At 39.3% G+C, this 21,362-nt stretch overlaps 5 protein-coding genes across 8 annotated transcripts; 2 read left to right on the top strand and 3 right to left on the bottom strand.

Annotated features, from left to right (window-relative positions):
• The first annotated feature begins 359 nt into the window (after window positions 1-359).
• Window positions 360-1,866, top strand: LOC140763306 (GDSL esterase/lipase At5g41890). Its single transcript, XM_073101432.1, has 5 exons — window positions 360-605; window positions 691-821; window positions 920-1,162; window positions 1,259-1,514; window positions 1,612-1,866. The coding sequence occupies exons 1-5, from the start codon at window positions 362-364 to the stop codon at window positions 1,848-1,850; spliced, it is 1,113 nt and encodes a 370-aa protein (XP_072957533.1). The 5' UTR covers window positions 360-361; the 3' UTR covers window positions 1,851-1,866.
• Window positions 1,867-1,917: 51 nt separating this feature from the next.
• Window positions 1,918-3,474, bottom strand: LOC140763305 (transcription factor bHLH14-like). The gene is made up of 2 exons (XM_073101431.1): window positions 3,158-3,474; window positions 1,918-3,063 (listed from the first exon to the last, which is right to left on the bottom strand). The coding sequence occupies exons 1-2, from the start codon at window positions 3,418-3,420 to the stop codon at window positions 2,067-2,069; spliced, it is 1,260 nt and encodes a 419-aa protein (XP_072957532.1). The 5' UTR covers window positions 3,421-3,474; the 3' UTR covers window positions 1,918-2,066.
• Window positions 3,475-5,903: 2,429 nt separating this feature from the next.
• LOC140762784 (rho GTPase-activating protein 3-like) lies at window positions 5,904-10,840 on the bottom strand. Its single transcript, XM_073100731.1, has 5 exons — window positions 10,114-10,840; window positions 9,033-9,153; window positions 8,839-8,958; window positions 6,862-7,092; window positions 5,904-6,763 (listed from the first exon to the last, which is right to left on the bottom strand). The coding sequence occupies exons 1-5, from the start codon at window positions 10,566-10,568 to the stop codon at window positions 6,191-6,193; spliced, it is 1,500 nt and encodes a 499-aa protein (XP_072956832.1). The 5' UTR covers window positions 10,569-10,840; the 3' UTR covers window positions 5,904-6,190.
• Window positions 10,841-12,870: 2,030 nt separating this feature from the next.
• LOC140762785 (uncharacterized) lies at window positions 12,871-17,347 on the bottom strand. Of its 4 annotated transcripts, XM_073100733.1 has the most exons (9): window positions 16,303-17,347; window positions 16,106-16,183; window positions 15,439-15,574; window positions 15,200-15,319; window positions 15,024-15,090; window positions 14,623-14,850; window positions 14,268-14,316; window positions 13,936-14,200; window positions 12,871-13,042 (listed from the first exon to the last, which is right to left on the bottom strand). In XM_073100733.1, exons 3-6 carry the CDS (start codon window positions 15,487-15,489, stop codon window positions 14,663-14,665), a joined length of 426 nt encoding a protein of 141 aa, XP_072956834.1. In that variant the 5' UTR covers window positions 15,490-15,574; window positions 16,106-16,183; window positions 16,303-17,347; the 3' UTR covers window positions 12,871-13,042; window positions 13,936-14,200; window positions 14,268-14,316; window positions 14,623-14,662. The 4 variants fall into 4 exon arrangements, with proteins under 4 accessions (XP_072956834.1, XP_072956835.1, XP_072956833.1 ...); XM_073100734.1 differs by lacking the exon at window positions 14,268-14,316 and having other exon boundaries at window positions 15,439-15,589; window positions 16,303-17,342; XM_073100732.1 differs by lacking the exon at window positions 14,268-14,316 and having other exon boundaries at window positions 16,303-17,338.
• A 401-nt stretch (window positions 17,348-17,748) lies between these two features.
• Window positions 17,749-20,789, top strand: LOC140763900 (V-type proton ATPase subunit c1). Its single transcript, XM_073102276.1, has 3 exons — window positions 17,749-17,966; window positions 18,049-18,334; window positions 20,393-20,789. The coding sequence occupies exons 1-3, from the start codon at window positions 17,891-17,893 to the stop codon at window positions 20,523-20,525; spliced, it is 495 nt and encodes a 164-aa protein (XP_072958377.1). The 5' UTR covers window positions 17,749-17,890; the 3' UTR covers window positions 20,526-20,789.
• The last annotated feature ends 573 nt before the right edge of the window (window positions 20,790-21,362 follow it).

Below are 21,362 nucleotides of genomic sequence, written 5' to 3'. Positions count from 1 at the left end.
TGACTCATTTCAAAAAACTTGATCGAGCTGGCTTTGATTATTTTGATAACCCTACATGGAACAAGGTCAAAATTTTGATCACTTAACATCTGTACTTTTCCAATATAATTTAAAGATGCTCTGTTTAAGCTCTTATGTTCACATTGGAAGACCTCAAGCTGTGTACTTTCTCCAGCCCTCCTGGAACCGTTCAACAACATGACCTTGTCAAGATAAGCAACTTCCCTTCATAGCTCATGCAACCAGCATGCACCCGGCCAAGTACGTCAGTGTACTAATTCTACCAAATCCACGATGATATAAAACCAGAGTAGTCAAGCGAATGCTCCACTCGATCGGTTCCCACATCCATCAGATGGCCATGTTTGAATCTTTATCCCCTTCTCATTTGCTAATTGTATTAATGGTGTTCTCTCTTCAGCTGCCTTCATCACTCCCTTACGCTACCTTCGTATTTGGAGACTCTCTTGTAGATGCAGGGAACAATGACTACATCTTCACCCTCTCCAAAGCAGACTCGCCACCTTACGGGATCGATTTCGCACCTTCCGGTGGCCGGCCGACCGGGAGATTCACTAACGGCAGAACAATTTCGGACATCATAGGTAGTATATTTATCGAGATGATCTTTCAAAATGTTGGGTTATATCGGAATGCCAGTAACCAATCTTTGATGTTCTAAGCTCTCAGGTCAAGCTTTAGGGGATAGGTCCTTTCCTCCACCTTACTTAGCTCCAGATGCTAGTGTCAACATGACACTAACTGGGATTAACTACGCTTCTGGTTCTTCCGGTATCTTGGACGAGACCGGTTCTTTATTTGTACGTAATTGATGTGGATTTACTTATGCTATATATCTCGATCTCATCGTGATTCCTGGCAATTGCTGTCCTTCTAATTGCAAGTGATTCTTGAGTAGCTTGGGCGAGTATCTCTAAGCCAGCAGATCAAGTACTTCGAAGAGACCAGAGCTCAAATGATCGAATTGATGGGCGAGAATGCTACAATTGAGTTCTTGAAGAGAGCAGTCTTCTCCATAACAGCTGGGTCAAATGACATCTTGGACTTCCTTGAGCCCTCCATACCTTTCATTGCAAGAGACAAGTTGAATCCATCTACTCTTCAAGATCTCATGATCTCCAACTTAACTTTACATCTTAAGGTAGGAATTCTCTCGAGCACTTGCCACTCTCTGTGATTTAAATTTTATTTTGCTACTGATGACATTGATCTTTTATTATTTGATTTCTATGTTAAGCATCTACATGAGCTAGGAGCCAGGAAGTTCGTCGTTGTGGACGTAGGACCTCTTGGGTGTATTCCATATGTTCGTGCTCTTTACTTGGTACTAAAAAGTTGCTATCCGGTCGCGAATAGAATAGTCAAAGGCTACAATATGAAATTAAGCAGGAGGATTAACAAGCTAAACGAGGAGTTTGGACCAGAAAGCGTGTTTATTCACGCAAACTCCTTTGACATTGTAACAGAAGTAATAACAAACTATCATCGATACGGTACATTTTTCAATTTTCTCCTCTTGCTTCTCCTAATTGTGATGAACATTGGTGTTAATTAAGCAAATTATATGATTAGAAAAGTCAAAATTTTCAGGGTTTGGAAATGCAAATGATCCCTGTTGCGGTGGCAGCTTCCCTCCATTTCTTTGCTTTAGAGGAGATGATGCCAACTCGAGCTCTGTTCTCTGCCAAGATCGTAGTAAGTACGTCTTTTGGGATGCATTCCATCCAACAGAGGCTACTAATGTCATCGTTGCGAACAAACTACTTGATGGCGATGCAAGCATCGCTTCTCCTATCAATATCCGTAAATTATATGAATATGAATTATAAATAAAAATTCGGATTAAGATGTGTTTTTGCTTTGATCACCAAGTGTGACAGACGATATCATTTCTCTCAGCTTTTATTACATGCTAATTAACTTTGATCTCTACAAGCAGGACACCAACAAGCGATCATTTAAACTCACTACCTACTTATTCCTAAGAAATTTTAATTAAAGAGCAGCTTTAGTTAACTCTTCTTCCCTTCTTATGTCTAAATTGACTAATCCTCGAGTCTTGGGAACAGAGCAGCCTTGAGTCCATCCTCACCTTGCAACTCCTTGGGCAGCAACACTAACACATCTTGCACCATTACTTCCTTCAAGTTTGTCATGCTTGCGCTTTGCACTTTCACCTCCAGCTCTCTCAACGCAACCATCAGCCTCGCCGTCGCATGAGCCAAGTTCTCAGAGTGCAACCTTATCATTGCCTCCTCGGCACCCACCTCCCTAACGTCTAATTCTAATACCACATCTCCTTTCTCTTCGTCGACTGAGGAAGTATGACTAGTACTAATAGTAGTAGTAGTTGTTGTAGCATTCCACACTGTGTTTCCTTTCTTACCTTTCTTGACCTCCTCCTCCAACTCCGCCACTCTGGCTTTGAGCTCCTTGATGTAGGACACGGCGTCGGCGAGCAACGACGCTTTGTCCATCCTCGACACGTTCGGGACCACCGATCGGAGCGCGTAGAACCGATGGTTCAGCTTCTCCCGCCGCTGCCGCTCGGCCTCGACGTGGTTCACCGGCACGTCTCGGCTCCCTCCCGCTTTCTTACGGCGCTTCTTGATCCGGCCGGCGTCCGAGTCGGAGTGCTCGGAGTCGAGTGACGAGGAGAAGAGTTCTTTTCTTGCTGTTGGAAGGCCCGACGGGGCGAGGACTGCCCTTGCTTGTTGGATCAGGTTCCAGTTCTCGGGGATCAGGTCGGACGACCCGAGCTCGAGCACGCCCTCGGTGGTCGGGATGCAAACCAGAGTCTCGAGACCGTGCATCTGAGCCTCGCGGGCGCGCGAGCAACCACTTGCCTGCAAGGCTTGCGTGCCCGCGAGCCAGACAGGCGTCATCGTCCCGAACGCACTCGTGGGTACGACCGCCATGTCCCCGGTCGGGAATGACCGGCTCAGGGACACGACGTAGAACCACTCGACGTCGGTGACGCCGCAGCCGTCGATGACGTGGTCAGCTTGGTCCAAGTCCTTGGGCCCGCCCCGGGGCAGCATCCTGTTGGAAATATAATGCTTTTAGCGCGAGAGCTCGGAATATATAAAGTCTGTAAACTTAAATGTTTTGAAGATCGAAGATGATAAATTTAGACCTCTCGACAATCGGCGCGTCAGCATCCCGCGAGCCGCGAAAGTGGCCGCAACCCCAAGAGAGGAGCGCGCGGCCCGAGGAGTCGACGTCGTTGGAAGAAGGGCGCCAGAAGATGGCGTACGCCCACCACTCGGGGCGGGAGCTGAGAAGGCACTGGAGGCGGTGTTGTAGGTCAGATGGCGGCGGCGTTGGAGTGGAAGGGAATGAGAAGAAAGGAGGAGGAGAAGGAGAGCAGGAGGAAGAGTGGGAGATGAGTTCTTCCATGGTGAGTGAGTAGAGAGGCTTTGGAAATCCAAATGGAAACTGATAGCTAATGGTTTGGTAGTTCTCTGCAAGCCCAATTAAAGCGGATTTATGCATGTGTGCAAGACAAGGCGGGGAATCTGCTGTCACTATTTGACAGTACACTACTGTACGTAACCATTCGCTGAGATAGCTGCTCCGTTCTAGGATATAGCTCCCATATGCTCTCAGACAAACATATTTAATGTCTCGTTATCTCCGTTTTTCTTTAGGCAATGTATATAGATTTAAGTAGTTTTAAAGGATATAGGCATAGATTTGCTTATCAGCTTCACTAGATTAAGAGTCCTAGTCCATACATCAATAATAGGTTAAACAAAGGGTTATACGTATAGAATGCTCTAATAATAATAATAATAATAAAATCAAATATCACTATAATAAAATCAAATATCACTACATTAGAGAATCGAACCTATAAACTTTGTTCTGATTAGTGAGATCCAACAATCTATTAGCAATATAATAGCTTAATGATAATTACTTTCTTATTAATCTCTTTTTTTTTTCTTTCCTTCAAAACATGTCAATTAATATCATTTAATAACCTTCTCCCTATATCGGAAAAATAAGAAGTTGGTACAGCCTATATATACTTTCTTTTTTCTTTGGCAAGGATAAGTTTTAGGTCTAACAACCTACGTTATACTTTCTTTAACGGTATTTATTTATTTATTTAGTTTGGAAGTATTAGATGGTTGAGATGTGTCAGCCATCCCATCGCAAGTGAAGCAAGAGGTTAGAACGACGAGGATTCCAAGCAATTAGGGGAGGAGAGTGGGCGTCTGAGATCCTATTAAAAGCTCCAAAAAAATAGCACGTGGGTGGACCTATTGATCTGCGTATGATTGGCCGTAGTACTACTTAATCCGAGTTTTGGAGTATCTCTCGCATCCTATGTGTCCGATACGAGTAAGCATAAAAAATAAGGGAATAAAAAGAAAGAATGGTGTTCTCCATATTACACCTCTGTCAATTATTGTTGAAGATTGTCCTCTTCTTGGAGAGGATGTATATCACGAAGGACGCAAGCATTTCCGGTATAGTGAGCAGTACTCGGTGGTTCGTCCAGCTCGGTACGTCGTGCATGCATGGAGGCGTCGCAGTCTCGGATCCTGAGGCTCGGACTCGGTCGAGGGGGGAGATTTCGCGACAGCTTCCCGCGAGAAAGGCGACGTCTCGATCAGTGCAGCGCAACACGCAGGACGAGCTTAATTGGAGTAGGACGTGCGTACGTACGTTGAACGAGTCCGGTCGAATCAGAGCTACGGCCCTGCGCGAGAAGTATCTTGGAAGGTGATGCTGTTAACTTTATTGATGACTGATAGAGTGATATGCTTTGGGTAACGAGAATATATATAATGAGTAGGACCGGTACAGAGCCATAGAGGGATGGTCAGGGATATTAGATGGGGTCATAAAGTAAAACAATAATCCAACAATATTTGAGGGTACTTTTTTGTACTGTTGAGCTATCGAAAGCATTGCTTGCTGCTTGCTACCTTTTGTGCTACGATATATTTCAGCGTAGTGTCCGATTGTTTCCAGGTTTGCTGAATTCACGGCGTTGTCGTCTCCTCTGTGACTCTGGCCACTTTCAGGAGTATAGCTGAGACTGCGTTTGAATTTTATCAGAGGGAAGATCTGAAGTTCGAATTTTACTAGATCAATATGTTATTTAAAATGTAAAAATTTGCTTATTTAATTTATTTTTTTATTTTATTAAAATAAGAGAAAATTGTATATAAAATCTTGTCTTTTAAAAAAATTATAACTTAAAATCCTATATTTTTACTATTTGTAAATTGAGTTCTATGATTTAGGAAATATGTGTAGAGTGTTTTAATTAGATTAGTTAAATTTAACCGAGTATCTGAGTTAAATTAACTATATTAAAAAAATTATAAAAATACTTACTTAACGGAATATTATGTTAGTTCAAATTTAATCCAAGATATTTTATACACATATTCGCTAAATCATATAGTTTGATTTATAAATAGTAAAAATATATGGTATAAACTATAAGTATATTATAATACAAGGTATGAAATATAAATTTTTCTTGAAATAATTAAATTTAAAAGTGAAAGAAAATCTTAGAAGATAAAAATATATATATATATATATAAAACATCGTTCTCAACTATACGAACTTCTTTTAAACTGGTTGGTGAATTTACACGGACAAAATAATTACTTATATAGCTGGCATCCAGCAATTTAGCATCTACAAGTTTCCTTCTAGTAGAGCATATTTTACTCTTGAACTGCTTTGTGCCACTGAGCGGCCAACGGCTAACCACATGGGCTTGCTGCGTTAACTATGATGCCATTCTATATTGGATTCTAGGCAGTAGATGACCCGTGAAGAATGAGAGCAAGGAAAAGCTAACAGTAATAGAACGTACTCACTGCATTGAAGAGAAAAGTTCAAAGCTGGATATAGAATTTATGAATTTGATCAATCATCAATTAAGAAGTTGAATATCTTTTGGTACACCTAATAATACAAGGATGGTTGTGGTAGAAACTGTTGGGTCATCTAAAACCATCATGGCTTATTTACAGGAGATGTCTCCAAAGGCACACATAATGTGGATAGGAAGCTGAGACATACACCGGAGAACTTTGTAATGCTTAATAACCTTCCTACCTACAAACTATCCTGCAGAATATTAGATCATCTAAACTCTAAACATCTGAAACTGCAACGAAATTACACAAAAGCTCATGTCCAACTTTCTCTATCTTTTCCATTAGAATCTACACCGGCGAGCTCTCCCGACTTCTTGATGGATTTGCTCAACTGAAACACAGGGTGGCTGCAGAGTTTCCGTACACCGCTCCTAAAGTTAAGTCTATCAAACAAGCCTTCTACATCTCCACTATGAAATCCATTTTCAGAGCCATTCTCTAGAGCCTTTAACTCGCTACTTACGGATGAACTCTTCCCACATGGGTAATCATGATGTTCATCAACTTCACCTTTCCTCTCAAAGCTTTGAAAATTCTCTTCAACATCACTCTGCAGAGCATGCCCAGCACTTAAGAGGAACTTGTTTAAGGTAGCTCTGTCAAGAGCAGAGAAATCGATAGTTTGCTGGCTCTCACAAACACAAGATTTCTTTTCTGGTTTTGATGAATTAGGTTCATCTTTGTCGGTTGGAGACTCAGAGCAGGACTGCAATGAATGGGCAGAAGCAGCCGCCTCTTTCCTTTCCCTCAGGGTCTTTATGATCAGTGTCTTCAGAAAATTCATCACTTGAACTGCATGAATCAAAGCAGTCAAGGGATCGGCCATCTGGAAGACAAGAATATTAAACAGTGGTTATTGTATGTTCTTTCTTGTTTTATGCATATGGAAAACAATATCTTACAAATGAAAGTTCTTCCAACAACCTGAGTCATGTTAGGTGCAAAAACCATGGCGATGTTTCGAGCATTCATCTTGTTATAGTGTTCATGCTCCACAACATCTGCCATCAGATTAATAGCCCAGTCAAGTAATGCCGCTTCTGTTGGCGGTAGCATCATTGCAAGTTGAAAACATTCTTCCTCGGTGTTGCAGTGCATCACCTGATCTGGCGTCAACGAGTCGAGTACACCTGATGGAAGTTCCCTAAACCATGCCTACAGAAGAATATGAGATCAGCTATGAGATCCCAGAAGTCAGCAACTGGACAAACTTCAACAAAATCATCCCTTTTTTTCTGCCTTGCTGAAAGAAATCAACTACATATACAACTTACATATAATAGTGTATGCATGTCAAATTCCTGTGGCCTATTCCTGACATTAAAAGGCACATTTTGTAAAGGAAATGTAGTGTCATGGCAAAATGTCAAGGGGCGTGACGACACAGTAGAAAAGGAACCTACTATATATATTTGTGAGAGTTTCTAAGCATACGCAATTTAATGGAGCAGCTATAACATTGGAAATGCATCTTAGATAGCACTTAAAATGATACACATAAGTATGTAACTGCGCACATTCAGCAAACATCTTAGACTGCATTGGTGCATCCTATCACTTTACTTAGTATTACTTTACATCCTATTACTTTGCTGGTCAAGTTTGGGATTTTGTAGAAGCTTTATTAGATAATAGCAATGCAATTTTGCTTGACTACTGCACATGATATCATGAACAAGGACTAATGTATTGAAAGACGGTTGCGGACGATCATCCCACTTCCCTAGTGCCTAGGTGAGAGCCAAGACAGCCTAATTTATATATATATATATATCCCGATTTTAAGTGGGCCTCGGGCCAGGCCTGACCTAAGCCTAAGATGATAATAGGTGGCCTGGGCTAGGGCTTTACTCGCTCGGCCCAGCCCGAAAGCCCGGACCCACTTCACCTGCCCTTGGCCTAGCTTGTTATGCATGTCTATTCCTATTATTTTTAGTTCCACATTGAATATTTAGTAAAGTGAACATTAATATATAAATATATTTCTATTGAAAGATAACTAAAATATCTTTATGAAGGCCCATTACGCAAGATCCAATAAGATATAATATTTTTTAATTCGGCCCATTACGCTAGACCTATTATGCCCGATCCAAACCTGATATCTTATGAGCTATTGGGCGATAACAAGCTATAGTATTCTGGTCCAACAAAAGTGATTGGTAGATCAGGTTGTGAACAAATATTTAAACTCAGTCGGCTCCAAAGCCACCTTCTTGCCTTGTGTGGGCTGCATTGCCAATTTGTGCAGCGGCTGCCAAGATGCCTTTCAAAACCATGACTTCAAAGTCTATAACCTATGATAGACCATTCGATTTCCATGAGCAGTCCATTCCTGAATTTGAGGCTGAAATGAAGCTGAACTTGATAACTAATCAAGTTGAGTTCTAATTCTAGTCATACTATGCTCTTTTCAGATGACAAACTTATTGAATATTTTGTTCAACCTAAAGATATTGCTTAGCCACAAGTATTTACTTGCTGCAAACATCAAGTTATGATCCAATATCATACAGTATTTAAAATTTAAAATTCTGGACATCATGCAATTATAAATACGGGAGACCTAGTAAAATTATATAGATGCCAAAAGTTTAATAAATGAAATAATGGCACCAATAATTATGCATATGCTCCACTTTTTAATGGATATAGGAACTAAAAACTAGTGTTTGGCCAAAATGCATAATACTAGTTACACAAAAAGATGAAGCTTCAACATTATCTTACAAAGAGCTTGGGAGCAGTCTATTCTCAACTATTGAATGAAAGACTCACCCTAAAGATATCTCTTCATTTCAGGAAGAGTAGAAGACATGTAAAGCAAAATGAATTTAATGACATTAACCAGAAACTTAAACAAAGAATATTATTCAAGTTGATTTGAAACTTCATCTTTACCTTTATCAATCCTGCTAAGCAGTGCAAATCGACCTCGTGAGGTACAACTCCTCTGTTCAATTGGTCCCTAACATAAACTTCCTGGCTATTGTCTGCATTGATTCTGAAAATCCCTTCAGCCTAGCACATGCAGAATGGTATCATTATTTTCAGAACTTAAATATAAGCCAACCAGCTCCTGCAGAGTGACATACCTGAAGGCCTCCTTGACTGTACAAGTGCTTTTGCATTGAGAGCAATATTGTTGGCACACTGTTCCCACTTTTATCATATGAGCATTGCATAGAGTTGGCAGAAACTCCAAATACACTGGCACTGCACGTAGGTTCAGATTTAATAATGAGCTTTACTTTCTGAAATGAAGTTGGTCTAAACACAATAGACGGCCTACTGAGAAAATGATTAAATTGTCCATGATACTCCATAGGAACAGAAGGTATTTCTTCGTGTTATCATAAAAATTTGAAAAACAAACAGGAAGAAAAAAAAAGGTAGCATTTAACACAACATACTACTGTAAAAAGCTAACAAGGACATGTTCCCATGCTGCCCACTATATTGACATATAGCTGAACAGGGATATAAAGTTAAAAACAAGATGTTTGATCACTTTATTGAAAGGGAATAATAATTAGAGAGTGTACTGGATATGGGCTAGCTGTGAATGAAAGGAAGGCAGATACCACAGAAAAGGATACCCCTCAGTTCACTAATCCTACCCCATTATTCCTCAAGGTTTAGGCTTTTAGCAGCCTTAGCTTTCCAGATTACACTGCATTCCTCTCAATTCCTAAGCGCTGCTAGTTTCCATGAACCCATTTTACACTCTACAGAGCTTGAAACAGTTTTCAGTTTTAATACTTAATGAAATGTCAACTTGGCTAGTCCACAAAATGAAATATGTCAGAAAAGAGCACAATGAATGAACAACCATTAAGTTGATGCAGCCCGGAAAAGACTAGGACTGTGGATACAACTATCTCTGCCGTCAACTGTAAGAGGGTATAAAATCAATCGAAAATGAATAATTTCAAAGAGCAGCACAGTTATCACAAGAAATCACAGTATCACTTTAAATTGTTCCAAAGTAGTCTAGATGTTGCCAATTCAACGTTGATTACTTTCTCGTCCAGAGAATTAAACGCTAATGAAGAAGAAATGAAGGAGTGTGCAGGAAAGCCACTAAGAAGGGCAAATTGATCATGGCAGCAACAGAAAAAGGCTATAAACCTAAGATTCCGAAAAAAAAAATCCATATCTAAACAAGATCTAGACCTGGCACTTGGAACCCTCCTTGGAACCTCTGGCTCCAACTCCACCGGAAGCCCGAGGAACCCATCAAACCGATCAAACGTGACATGCGAGATGTGCCTGACGTCGGTAGGCCATCCGATCTCCATTGCCGATGACTTAGGGCAACCCCCGTCCTCCACGGCGCCAACGCTGCACATCACCAGCGACTTCCTTAGCGCCGCCACGAGAGCCGCCACGATGGAGAACTGGTTCCCCGACCTCTCCTCCTCTCCACCTTCCGATCCCGGCAAGATCAACGGCGACGAGATGGGAAATTCGTCTTCCACTTCCTCTTCTTCTTCTTCTTCCTCTTCCTCTTCCTCTTCCTCTTCCTCTTCCTCGTACTCCTCTTCTTCCTCCTCTTCCTCTTCTTCCTCCTCTTCTTCGGAGGTGTAGGGCGAGAGATGGAAGCTCGGGCGGAGCTGCAACGGAGACATGGACCAGGGATGTTGGAGATCGGAAGCTAGGGTTAGGATTTCACATGGAAAAGGGGGTTTTAGAGAAGAAAAGAAGGTTAAGGAGGTTGCTTGGGGTGGGGGAATGGGAGAAGTTATTGAGGTGGATGTGGGTTGGAGAGAAAAAGAGATGAAGGAAGAGGTGGTGATGGTGGTGGTGGTGGTAGTGGTAGTGGAAGAGAAGTGGAGATTTACTTCAGAGGAGTTGATGTAGACATTATCTAATTCTCTCTTCGTGACTTCGTTTCCTTCTCCCTCCCTTAACCCTTATGAGTTAATGCAAAAAGCTTTTTTGAATTAAGAAAAGCGGCAAATAGATTGACTTAGTCTCGATAACATCATAATTTTTTTTTTCGATTTTAGTGAATGCGTAGTCGCGATCTTCATTTGTTATTACCGCTGCTGTTTTTTGTTCTCATTAGTCTTGTAAGGGGAGAGAGAGTCGACATAGATGTCGACGGTGATGGCGATATTTCTCGTCCACTGATGCCTTTTGTTGATCGTAGTTTAGGTGACCAGGTCGCACTTCATTTGGTAGAGTAGGTGCAAGCCTCTAATTAATCTTTATGTTCATCTTTCTCTTTGTGCGACAATATGTCACTTTTCATAAACTCTTAAAGTAATGTAATACATCCCAGTAATGTCGAGCTACTTTGTAGAGGTACGTGCTCGTCTAATTGCGTGACAAATTGAAGAGCGTGGTTGGCAACTAGTTGAAAGTAGGTTATTCTACTTGAATAACGACAGGAGAACATTTGATTTGGCTGGCGAATTCGGATGGAAAATGAAAAGAAATGAGTATAGAATGGATCTGAGTGTTCCATACGGAACGTGCACGTGTCAACCAACTAAGCCCACCACATACCAGACGTGGTACGCTGGCAAATCATATAGAAGTATTCATTCAATTGGCGACACATCTGACTTTAAAACGTTCGAGCAAAAACTGTCTTAATCTATTGATCAGTTAATCACGAAAAGCTAAGAAAGTCATTAAATTAACAGAGATTGAAAGATTATTTGGCAGGCAATTCCATAATTAAGTTAGAGTGCCTAATCCAGATATCGCATTTAGGTGGTGGAACGCCGTGGGCCTGGGAAGATGCGAACTCCCAACGATCCCTTTAATTGATCAATGAAGTTAATGCATGTTGCTTAATATTGAGACATATCATGCTGGTGCTTTGGATTTGACAATGTTTATAGCAGTCTTGTGGCCATTCCCAACAACAAAAACCCTAAGCTAGCTATAATTTAGCAATAAGTCGTCCTGTCACATGCTAATGATCTTTACTTAGGACTTAAACTTCCATGTTGAAAGAGAAAGTTGAACTATAAAGAAAGTTGGGTGTGCATGTGCATGGAGAAGATATCAATATTGCAGAATAAGGTCGAAAAACGTATCCAAATTTAATATGTAGCTACAACTGATGTTATAGGGTTATCAAGAGCCTCATGTAGAAGAATCATGTGCTTCCCAATATCCACATCTCTTAATATTAATGCCCTTTATTATTTTCTTCTTTGCATAAATCAATCACTTAATTAATATTAATGCCCTTTTGGTTGGACAAGCCAAAAATTAACTGTACTAGAATCAAAGAGCAGCGACGAATCAAGTTTAGCAAGAACGGGCACATGCAGATGAGGGCATATTATGATTCTTCTAGTGCACCATACAACTGAAACGACGAATAGGTGATCGACAAGTACACTATAGTATGTGATTCCTTTATTATGGAACAAGACATTAAAAGTAAGACTCTTTCCAGCTTCAGATTCGCTGGAACTGGGTATATAGAAGAGCAGGCCCACGCCAACTAATAAGGGAGTCAAATCGCTGTCATGGAACAACTGTAACAACTAACCACCTAACGAAATGATCAAGGCTCATATAAGTTGACATAAATTAATGCTTTAAAACTCTGACGTACTCTGGCTCCAGATAACAAGATAACATTAACTCTAAGACTTCGTAGACGAAATATGTTCTCTTAGTTGAGCTCTTCCTCCAGAAGTATACTTGTAATACTTGATAAACTATGCTTCCCGAATTATAATGATCAAAGAGGATATGATGCCCTAAATTCATATGCAGATAATTTTCTTTGACATTATGGAAGAAATAAGCTCACGAACACTCCAAAGAACTTCCGTGCATATTTCAGGATGACTAAGTCACAGGATTGAAAAAGATTTATGGATCTGCTCATACTCCTTGCATCCATGTAAATTTACATACTGGAAAGATTTTAAAAGGATGAAGATGGATTGGTGGAATTACCTTATATCAGTGAACTTGATGTACAATAACTGCAAATGTCCCAGCTTGAACAGATTTGAATAAACCGTGCAGTCTTGATTAACCTTTCAAGGAGTAGCTCTTTCCTGTAAATGCATGGAATATAGGTTCTTTCTTTCTTGGGAGTATATGCCTTCATTTCTTTTGTGGGTACCTACATTACAAGAAAGCAGAAAGTAATATACTATGAGTTGAAGTTCCAGACAAGAATTTCATTGGCGTCGCCAGAAAAGTATTCACAAAGAAAAGGATTGTTTGGTAGAATGGACCCCTGCTGTTTATGGTGTCCAGGTTGGAACAAAAGGTTTCAGAGAAAACACAAGATGATCTAGCCCATATACATTGCATAGGTACATGCTCCACTGCTAACATCTTTGGCTAAGTAATCTTCAAGCTTAACTTAAAAGAGGTTAACCAAGACAAAGTCCGGTATGGATAATGACCACCTAGATGAAGCAGCTAACCAAGGTACCTTAGTCATATCATCAAAGCATCTTAATATTCGACCTGCTTAATAGGTTACAGAGGGTTGATGGCGAGTTCGAGGTGGTCACAGCAATTATGTCACTTTTTGTAGGATCCTTCCAAATTTAGTTGCACAATTGCCGTGGTGGATCTGGAAAATGTTCAGCCCCTGGACACCTTCCGTAATTGTGTGTTCTCAAATTTGAAGGTTACTTGCTGTTCAAACTCCTAGCTTACAAAGAGACAACCTCGCATACTCGTTCCCCTGTAACATATTCATTCTACTAAATAGGCTGTTGTATTTGATAATTGTATACCTTATCTTAAGTCGTGCATATATACTCCTAATTAACTGGTCTAAATTACTGCAATGGACACAGATATAACCATAAGCATATATACACAAGCCTATTTAATTCCTAGTCCAATTTCAAACAGTGTGACGTATGAGGGAAAGGAAAATGATCTAACAGGACATGCTGATGCAGGAAAAATAAAGGACCATACAGCATACTCTGCAAATCACACAAAGAAAAAGACTGGGACACAAGGAAAGAAAAACAATCTGATTAAAAACTGCACCTTTTCTGTTTCTTTGAAGCATGATTTACATTTGAACCATCCACAAGCTTTCCAGTTGTCTGATCAGAGGAACTGCTATCCAGTGAAGATGTACATACTTTTCTTGGCTGCTTCATGTTTATGTTCACTGCTGGCTGCTCGTCTTTTGTAGGAGAAGAGATTCTTTGTTCCCATTGCTTTGAAAGCTTTCCCTCTAACCGCTTTCCAGTACCAGTGAACGGAATGAATTTTGGCTCATCTCCAGGTTCAGGTTTAGCATCTCAATCTGAAAAATAACAAGTAGGAATTATAGGGGTAACAGGACTAACAAAAATTTGATGAAAATTCTCTACCTTTCTTTTCTGTTACTCATCAGTTACATTCAAGGCACATAGACTCTCCCTGATTAGCATACAGAAGCAGGTGAAGTTTAATCAGACAAACTCGAAAGTCAATATAAAGCTTGCCTGTGGAGTGTGGAGCAGAACTCAAAGATTGAGTAGGCTCCACGCAAACTATTGCAGCTAAAATAGCCACATGTCTGATGAGAGCAGAAATAATAGTATTCTCCAAGGAGGAGTTAAACCCTAATTTTGCTCAATAGCCATGAAAACTCAAAACATGTTCAACAATTATATCATATACTTATATGACGGAAAGTCAAATAAGATGAGACTATGTTTGTATGAGCAAAAATACAAAGAATACCTTCAGCATGTGCCTTGCTTAGAGAAATAAAATGTCGTTGCTAATTCTCAGGTTCTTCATAGTTAAGAGGAGGTATGAAATCCCCTTCACATTCCGTCTCAATGATACCATTCGCAGAAGCAGGCTTTAGCTCAACAGTATCTGTATAGTACTTTTTATTGTTGTAAGCTACCATAATATTGTCGCCTGTGGTTAAACAGGAGAAGTTCCTTAAGAGCTGTTTCCAAGCTGCAGGATGACAGATATCAGTTTTATATCAGTAAGCATCACATTAGATTTGAATAAGGTAACAAGAACCCGACCATAGGCAAGTAGACTATTTCAGCAAGAGTACGAGCATAACCTTGGGAATGAAGTATCTAGAAAGTCTTTGTTGTGAGGCTGCAATTTCACATATGTACCTTTAGGGAGGGTTACGTTCTTAACACGGACAGTTTCCCTCTCTTGTAAAAGCATATTTTGCATCACCTAGACATCAAAAAGAAGAGGAGAAGATAAGTGACAGATAGAGCTCCTGCAACATCTCTTTTTTTAATTAAGATCAAAGCAAATGGAAAATTCTCATATTGATACCTACCTGGTAAGCCATGTAGATAAAGCCTTCTTCCGCTACGAACTCTAGCACACCACAGTGTGAAACATCCAGCGGCATCATTGTGGAGTTCAAATAACAGTGGACAATCAATGCACAAGAATGCTGCAAGGAAGTATCAGCCATGTACAATCAACAACTGACTGAGCATCTTAAAGATGAAATGTGATGGTGTTAAAACTTAAAAAGAATAAGAACAGGAGTGATAGATTACTTCAATTTACCAAGACATCAAGATCAGAGGGAGGCATTATGACTGGATCATCAGAAACCATGTTAAGTCACAGACAAACAAAAAGGAATTTCCAAATTGATGTGTAATACAAATTTCCTGGTCATCACTTTATCACCAATTTCAACCTGTGGAAAGTAAAACTGTTACAAAAATAAACATATTAACATAGAACTCCCATTCTGAAACTGCAATATATATGAAGGGGGGAAATTGGAAAATGTTAACATATTTAAAATTATTTCTATCTCATAGAAACAGCCAATGATATTTATATAGATAATAGGCAGCAAACAGCTAATCTTCAATGAGCAAATTGATTTCTTGTAAGAACGTTAAGAACACATTCTAGTTTTATCTTATGCATGGTTTCTGCATGGTGTTGCTGAGCTGCATCAATTTAATGTTCGTAATACACATTAAAGTATTAAACCACATGGATTTGTGAGATGGATCCATGAGTGTCTAGATGAACGAGAATAGAAATATAGAATTACAAACAAGTTTCTTGAATTCTATAGGAATATTCTGAAAAGGATCTTTCTACATCTACTCAAATGGATTAACACTAACCAGAGGGGACAGGTGATAACAAAAAAAAAAAAAGATGTAAGTATGACTTCCAGGTACCCAAGAAGTCCTATAATGGTGTATCATACCTTATCAATGAAGGATGCAGGATAACAGTGGTAATTTTGCTCAAAAGAATTTCTACACGAGCCATATCCTCCAAAGAACTGCAACATATATAAAGAAAATTCTTTTTAGGAACTAAGATACAAGAGAATTACTAAGATGCAATATACACAAATCCGTCATATTGCAAGGAAGAACTGTTGCGAGTTGTGAGAAGTACATCAACTGTGATACCGTTTTGACTAGATCTCTGGCACTAATCCCTTTAGATGCCCTGTTAACAAACAAACTATAATCCAAATTTGACATCCAACAAATTAAACAACTAAAATACAAAAGATAATTCATTTATAACCATAATCTAAAAAATTAGAAGCATATATATTTCTGCTTCTTTTAAATGTAAACAACTTCAATATATATTGTCAACTCATACGAGTCTGGCATACAAATAAATTAAGACAAGCAAGAATATCTTATGCCACCATATCTATATTCAGCACGTATTTGATTATCAATCAATAATCAATGAAGAACAGATTATGCATACTTTCATTAAGTCGGACTTTGTAGAAAGCTCAACTTCTTACACTGCCTTAATTCACATTCACGAAAACCGGTCAATGAAACCAATTGCACTCGTCATCCCCTTCAGGCCAAATATCTCAGCATAACTACTTGGTTACTTGGTTTGGTCTCTTCATTTTCAACAGAAACAAATTTAACTCTGTGCTAGTAGTGATGTCGCTTCTTGGCAACACAATTTAAAATAAAATAAAATAAAATCCAAAAGCCTTACCATATAAAAATTAAGGCCCGGTTCCTGATGTTAAATAGAATAGATTCAACATATTTCGCAGCTTCTAACACCATCACAGAAAACAATTAGGAGCAAAAATTCTCTATTAAATCTAGAACCAAATTGACCAAAAATAAGAAAACTCCAAGATATCCAAAACAGTACATTTATCTAAACAATCTTCAATGTTTGGCAATTTATTAGTGGACGGCTAAATCGTTGATCAACATTTCAGAAATCGAGATAGATAGGCTGCACTATTAGCTATTCACCGGGGGATCAAAATGAAGCGATCCGAGACTTGGAAATCCGCAATGCAATATCAGGAGAAGAGAGTAAGGAATGAGGAGATTACCGCTCAAACAAGGAGGTTGGGATTGCGTGAAACCTCCGCGGAGTGGAAGCGAAGACTCTAGAGTCTAGAAGCATGTATGAATCGATGGAGATGAGGTGGGTACGAATCGAACCGGGTCGGATCCGGTTTAACATATTTGTAAAATCGATTTTTTTTTTCAAAACTAAAAATATAACGAAATTATAATAATTTTAAGTATGTACGTTTGATTTTTAGGCGCTAAATAAAATAAAGTTAATTCGCAAATAAGAAAAAATTATACACTCACCTATTTGTGTAGTTCTCATTTCTGAGAAAAATAAAATTCTCTATCACTCGAACTTCATTATATGGTGGGTAAATACTTAGCCAGACGGGTTTAAATAGGTAATAAGATGGGCTGAAATTAAACCCGTTTAAAGGTCACGGAGCAAGGCCCAAGGTCTTTTGCAACCAATTGGTAATTGATGGGCCTGATCGACCATCCAGCTGTGCATAAGACCATACAACGTGCAATGCACGAGGAACACGTAGTAGTACGGGTAAGCACGCCGTTCCGTCGCCACGCCTACAACCAAAAGAAGAAAATTCCCACGCCTCTTCCTCTCCGGGGAAACAAAAAGCCACCGAAACAGGATCCAATCACCGCCGTCTCCCTCCTACTCTCCTCCAAAGATGTCTACGTTCAGCGGAGACGAGACCGCCCCCTTCTTCGGCTTCCTCGGCGCCGCCGCCGCCCTCGTCTTCTCCTGTAGACCCCGCCTTGATCTTATCCTCTTCATCTTCTCCTCATCGTTCATCCTTAGATCTGAGCCTTTCGTTCTGTGATGTAGGCATGGGAGCGGCGTACGGGACGGCGAAGAGCGGCGTCGGAGTGGCATCGATGGGCGTGATGCGGCCGGAGCTCGTGATGAAGTCGATCGTGCCGGTGGTCATGGCGGGAGTTCTCGGTATCTATGGCCTCATCATCGCCGTCATCATTAGTACAGGAATAAACCCTAAGGCCAAGTCTTACTACCTCTTTGATGGCTACGCCCACCTCTCCTCTGGTCTCGCTTGCGGTCTGGCTGGCCTTTCCGCCGGCATGGCCATCGGCATCGTCGGCGATGCTGGCGTCAGGTAAAGATTCTTCCTCTTTTCTTTCGATTTTTTTGTTTATCAAATGTTGTATCGATCTAATTGTTAGATCTTAATGTTATTAGAGTGGTCAGTGCCTAGAGGAATCGGTGACTAGACCCTTACAAAAAGTCCAATAGAATAGATGCCTATTAGATTGTGTTCCCTTATTAAGCTTCAGGAAGATCCATTGTGCTAGGCTGCCGTCTATCCATGAGATTTTAACTCGCTCTTTTCACATAATTAGGAGAAATCACCTGTAAGCAGAACTTCCTGAGAAATGTTAAAAATCAAACGACTTTATGCCTTCTGTAATATAGGGCTTCATGAACCTCTGAATGTATTAGGACACCAAAAATCCACTAATATTGAACTAGTCTTCAGGAGCAGATACCTCACGAATTTTTAACCAACCTAGTTCTAAACTACCAATTAAAAGAGAACTATCCATATGCTGCCAAAAATTTGTCATTATTCCCATGTAATTTGGAGATTCGTCCTTGTGGTTATCCCTTGGTTTGGGAGGAAAGATGGGTTCTGCCATTTAGGTGGCAGTGCAAGGGATGTGTAGGGGCCGCAGCCCAACCCACCCCCACCTCATCATAAGAATATGTAAATAACTGGGCTCGCATATTGCATTATGTCTTGATCATGAGGTCTTCTAGGAAATAGCATCCTCCAACAACAAAGTTTGTTAAGAGTATATGGATGCATTTCTCCTCCTGAAAACCAAGTATCCTTTTAACAATAAAATTGGTTCGGAATCAGGATCAAATCTTGGGCATAGCATAGGTACTTCCGCTGTCATGGCTTGGCATTTCATAACTCTTTTGAGCCTCTGAGATTCTTTTCATGCTATGTTCTCTGTCAAATAGTATTATTCCACTTTTGTTGTTAGAATTAGGAGAAAATAAAGGATGGCAATTCGTGATGCTGCCCTAAATAATATCTTAAGGGTCATGATACTTTCTATTGCTTGTGAAACTCCTCAGGATGAATACATGCTACGTGCTTCTGTATAATGCAATATGGCATTTTTAGTTGTGATGTTGTTGAGATGGTAAGATAGGAAAACTTAGTTGTTCGCTATAAGGCACCATAGTGATACATTGTAGTTACAGGTCTATTGTTTCAACAATTAATGCTCTATATTGAAATTGTAATTTAGACATTTCAGGTTTGTGAGTTTTGTGTATTGAATAGCATTGCCTTGAGGTTAAATGGAATCTTGTGCAAAAGTGGTTAGTGGCATCTATGAATGCTGAGTTATATTCTACATCCTTTCCTCTTGATTCCCAGAAGTTCAACTTCTTGTTACAAAGCATTCATTATCGTAGTTACTTGATCCCACAGTCATATAACTTAATTTTATTTTAGTGCTTTTTAGCTATCATTGCTGCATAGATCCAGGGAAAAAGTTAATAGAAAATTGAAATCCATTTTTCTACATGTATAAGAATATTTTTCCTCTGCTTTTGTACAAAAATGCAAATTATGCTTTTCTGGTTCTCATCTTTTCTCAAAAATCTTGAGAAGATGATTGATTGCTCTGAGGAGTAATCCCTGCCCTGCCCATTTTCTGAACGCTAGTCTCATTTGAAGATCTTGGAAAAGTTGGACATTATACTGCTACTATGGTAGCTAGATTTTAGCAACATACAAACTTCTCATAACTGTTTTTAAGCTTGGATTATCCAGAACGACATATTCTCCTGTGCATCTAACTTGCTGAATCTGTAGATTAGTAGATATGCATACAAGCCAATAGTCCCACATATTTGATTGTTTGGGCGACAAGAGTATCTGTGTTGGGTGAATGGCAGACACTATGCTAGTGTAGAGTTTCTTTTGATGATCAAAATCTCCTACATTTCCTGGAAAATCTGTTTTAACAACCATTGAAAAATGTGATCATAGATGTAGATGAAATTTTAAATGGAGAACTACTTTCAAGATTTGCGACTTAACATTGATCACAATACAAACCACTACAAGATATTTGTCTTTCCCAATTTGATTGAGTTTGATCTTTATGCTTCCTGTTTTTTATGATTTTTGCAGAGCAAATGCGCAACAACCAAAACTCTTTGTTGGAATGATTCTCATCCTCATCTTTGCTGAAGCACTGGCTTTGTATGGCCTCATAGTTGGCATCATTTTATCTTCTCGTGCTGGCCAATCAAGAGCAGATTAAGACATGCGAGATAAAACAGGGCTAGTTCATGCTTTTTATGCTTGGGGGCATGCTAGTTCTTTTTTCCTCAAGTTGGCACCGGTTATGCAACTGGATATCTCCTTGTAATCTGTTCAAATTGTTATTCTTGTCATTGCAGATAGCCTTTTTAATACGTTTTCTATGCATGCAAATAAAAGCCAAGAGGCTTGTACTTTTTCGAGGGTGTACAACTGAAACCAAGTTTGAGCAGTTGTGGGAATAACCATTTTAAACTTTGCGATATTTTTTGAAATCTGTCGTCAAGTTTTACTTTTCCTCCTTCCCTGTTGACGATCATCATCATGGTACTGCTTTCATAAAGGTTATTATAGCAGAGAGTTTACCCTTTTTGTCTCTTTATTCAGTGTTAGTATTAGTATACTAACTCATTGGATACTTTGGTAATAGTAAAACCTCTAGAGGATATGACGGCGAAAAGTTCTCGCAATTAACAACTCTGTAAATGGACTAGTGCTATCCGAAGACTTTTGCATTTTAAATATTTTATTGGCAATAATGAGTTCTAGTTTGTGGATTATATATATAAGTTTTATGTACCTTATTGTAATAAAATATATTTCGACTATTAAAATATATGTGCTTAGTTTTTTAAACTTAATTTTATCTGTTAAAAATGTTATAATTAAATTGAAAAGTTCCGTCCTAGGCAAATTTATTACTTTGCAATAAGGGTATTATTTTTATTTTAATATGATATAAAATAAAAAGAAAATATCAATTTTGAAGAAAAATTAATAATGTTAGAGTCACAACATTATTATTAAAATCGTAAAAGATAAGTAATAGACTTTTCAA

The sequence above is a fragment of the Typha angustifolia genome, chromosome 7 (assembly GCF_048772165.1).
Source record: "Typha angustifolia cultivar Huaian chromosome 7, ASM4877216v1, whole genome shotgun sequence".
NCBI lineage: Eukaryota > Viridiplantae > Streptophyta > Magnoliopsida > Poales > Typhaceae > Typha > Typha angustifolia.
The sequence above is the reverse complement of the archived record's forward strand: the minus strand, read 5'-3'. Positions and strand labels throughout refer to the sequence as shown.

Excerpts from the sequence above, each read along its gene's own strand:
- LOC140763305 (XM_073101431.1), bottom strand. The coding sequence starts at position 3,420 with ATGGAAGAACTCATCTCCCACTCTTCCTCCTGCTCTCCTTCTCCTCCT. Across the intron at positions 3,064-3,157 it reads GACGCGCCGATTGTCGAGAG|GATGCTGCCCCGGGGCGGGC; the intron begins GTCTAAATTTAT and ends TATTTCCAACAG.
- LOC140763900 (XM_073102276.1), top strand. The coding sequence starts at position 17,891 with ATGTCTACGTTCAGCGGAGACGAGACCGCCCCCTTCTTCGGCTTCCTC. Across the intron at positions 17,967-18,048 it reads CGCCGCCCTCGTCTTCTCCT|GCATGGGAGCGGCGTACGGG; the intron begins GTAGACCCCGCC and ends TCTGTGATGTAG. Across the intron at positions 18,335-20,392 it reads GTCGGCGATGCTGGCGTCAG|AGCAAATGCGCAACAACCAA; the intron begins GTAAAGATTCTT and ends TGATTTTTGCAG.
- LOC140763306 (XM_073101432.1), top strand. The coding sequence starts at position 362 with ATGTTTGAATCTTTATCCCCTTCTCATTTGCTAATTGTATTAATGGTG. Across the intron at positions 822-919 it reads ACGAGACCGGTTCTTTATTT|CTTGGGCGAGTATCTCTAAG; the intron begins GTACGTAATTGA and ends ATTCTTGAGTAG. Across the intron at positions 1,515-1,611 it reads AACAAACTATCATCGATACG|GGTTTGGAAATGCAAATGAT; the intron begins GTACATTTTTCA and ends CAAAATTTTCAG.
- LOC140762784 (XM_073100731.1), bottom strand. The coding sequence starts at position 10,568 with ATGTCTCCGTTGCAGCTCCGCCCGAGCTTCCATCTCTCGCCCTACACC. Across the intron at positions 9,154-10,113 it reads AGGAGGGTTCCAAGTGCCAG|TGCCAGTGTATTTGGAGTTT; the intron begins GTCTAGATCTTG and ends ACCTACGTGCAG. Across the intron at positions 7,093-8,838 it reads GCTTAGCAGGATTGATAAAG|GCATGGTTTAGGGAACTTCC; the intron begins GTAAAGATGAAG and ends ATTCTTCTGTAG.
- LOC140762785 (XM_073100733.1), bottom strand. The coding sequence starts at position 15,489 with ATGGTTTCTGATGATCCAGTCATAATGCCTCCCTCTGATCTTGATGTC. Across the intron at positions 15,091-15,199 it reads TTATCTACATGGCTTACCAG|GTGATGCAAAATATGCTTTT; the intron begins GTAGGTATCAAT and ends TTTGATGTCTAG. Across the intron at positions 14,851-15,023 it reads GAACGTAACCCTCCCTAAAG|CTTGGAAACAGCTCTTAAGG; the intron begins GTACATATGTGA and ends GTCATCCTGCAG.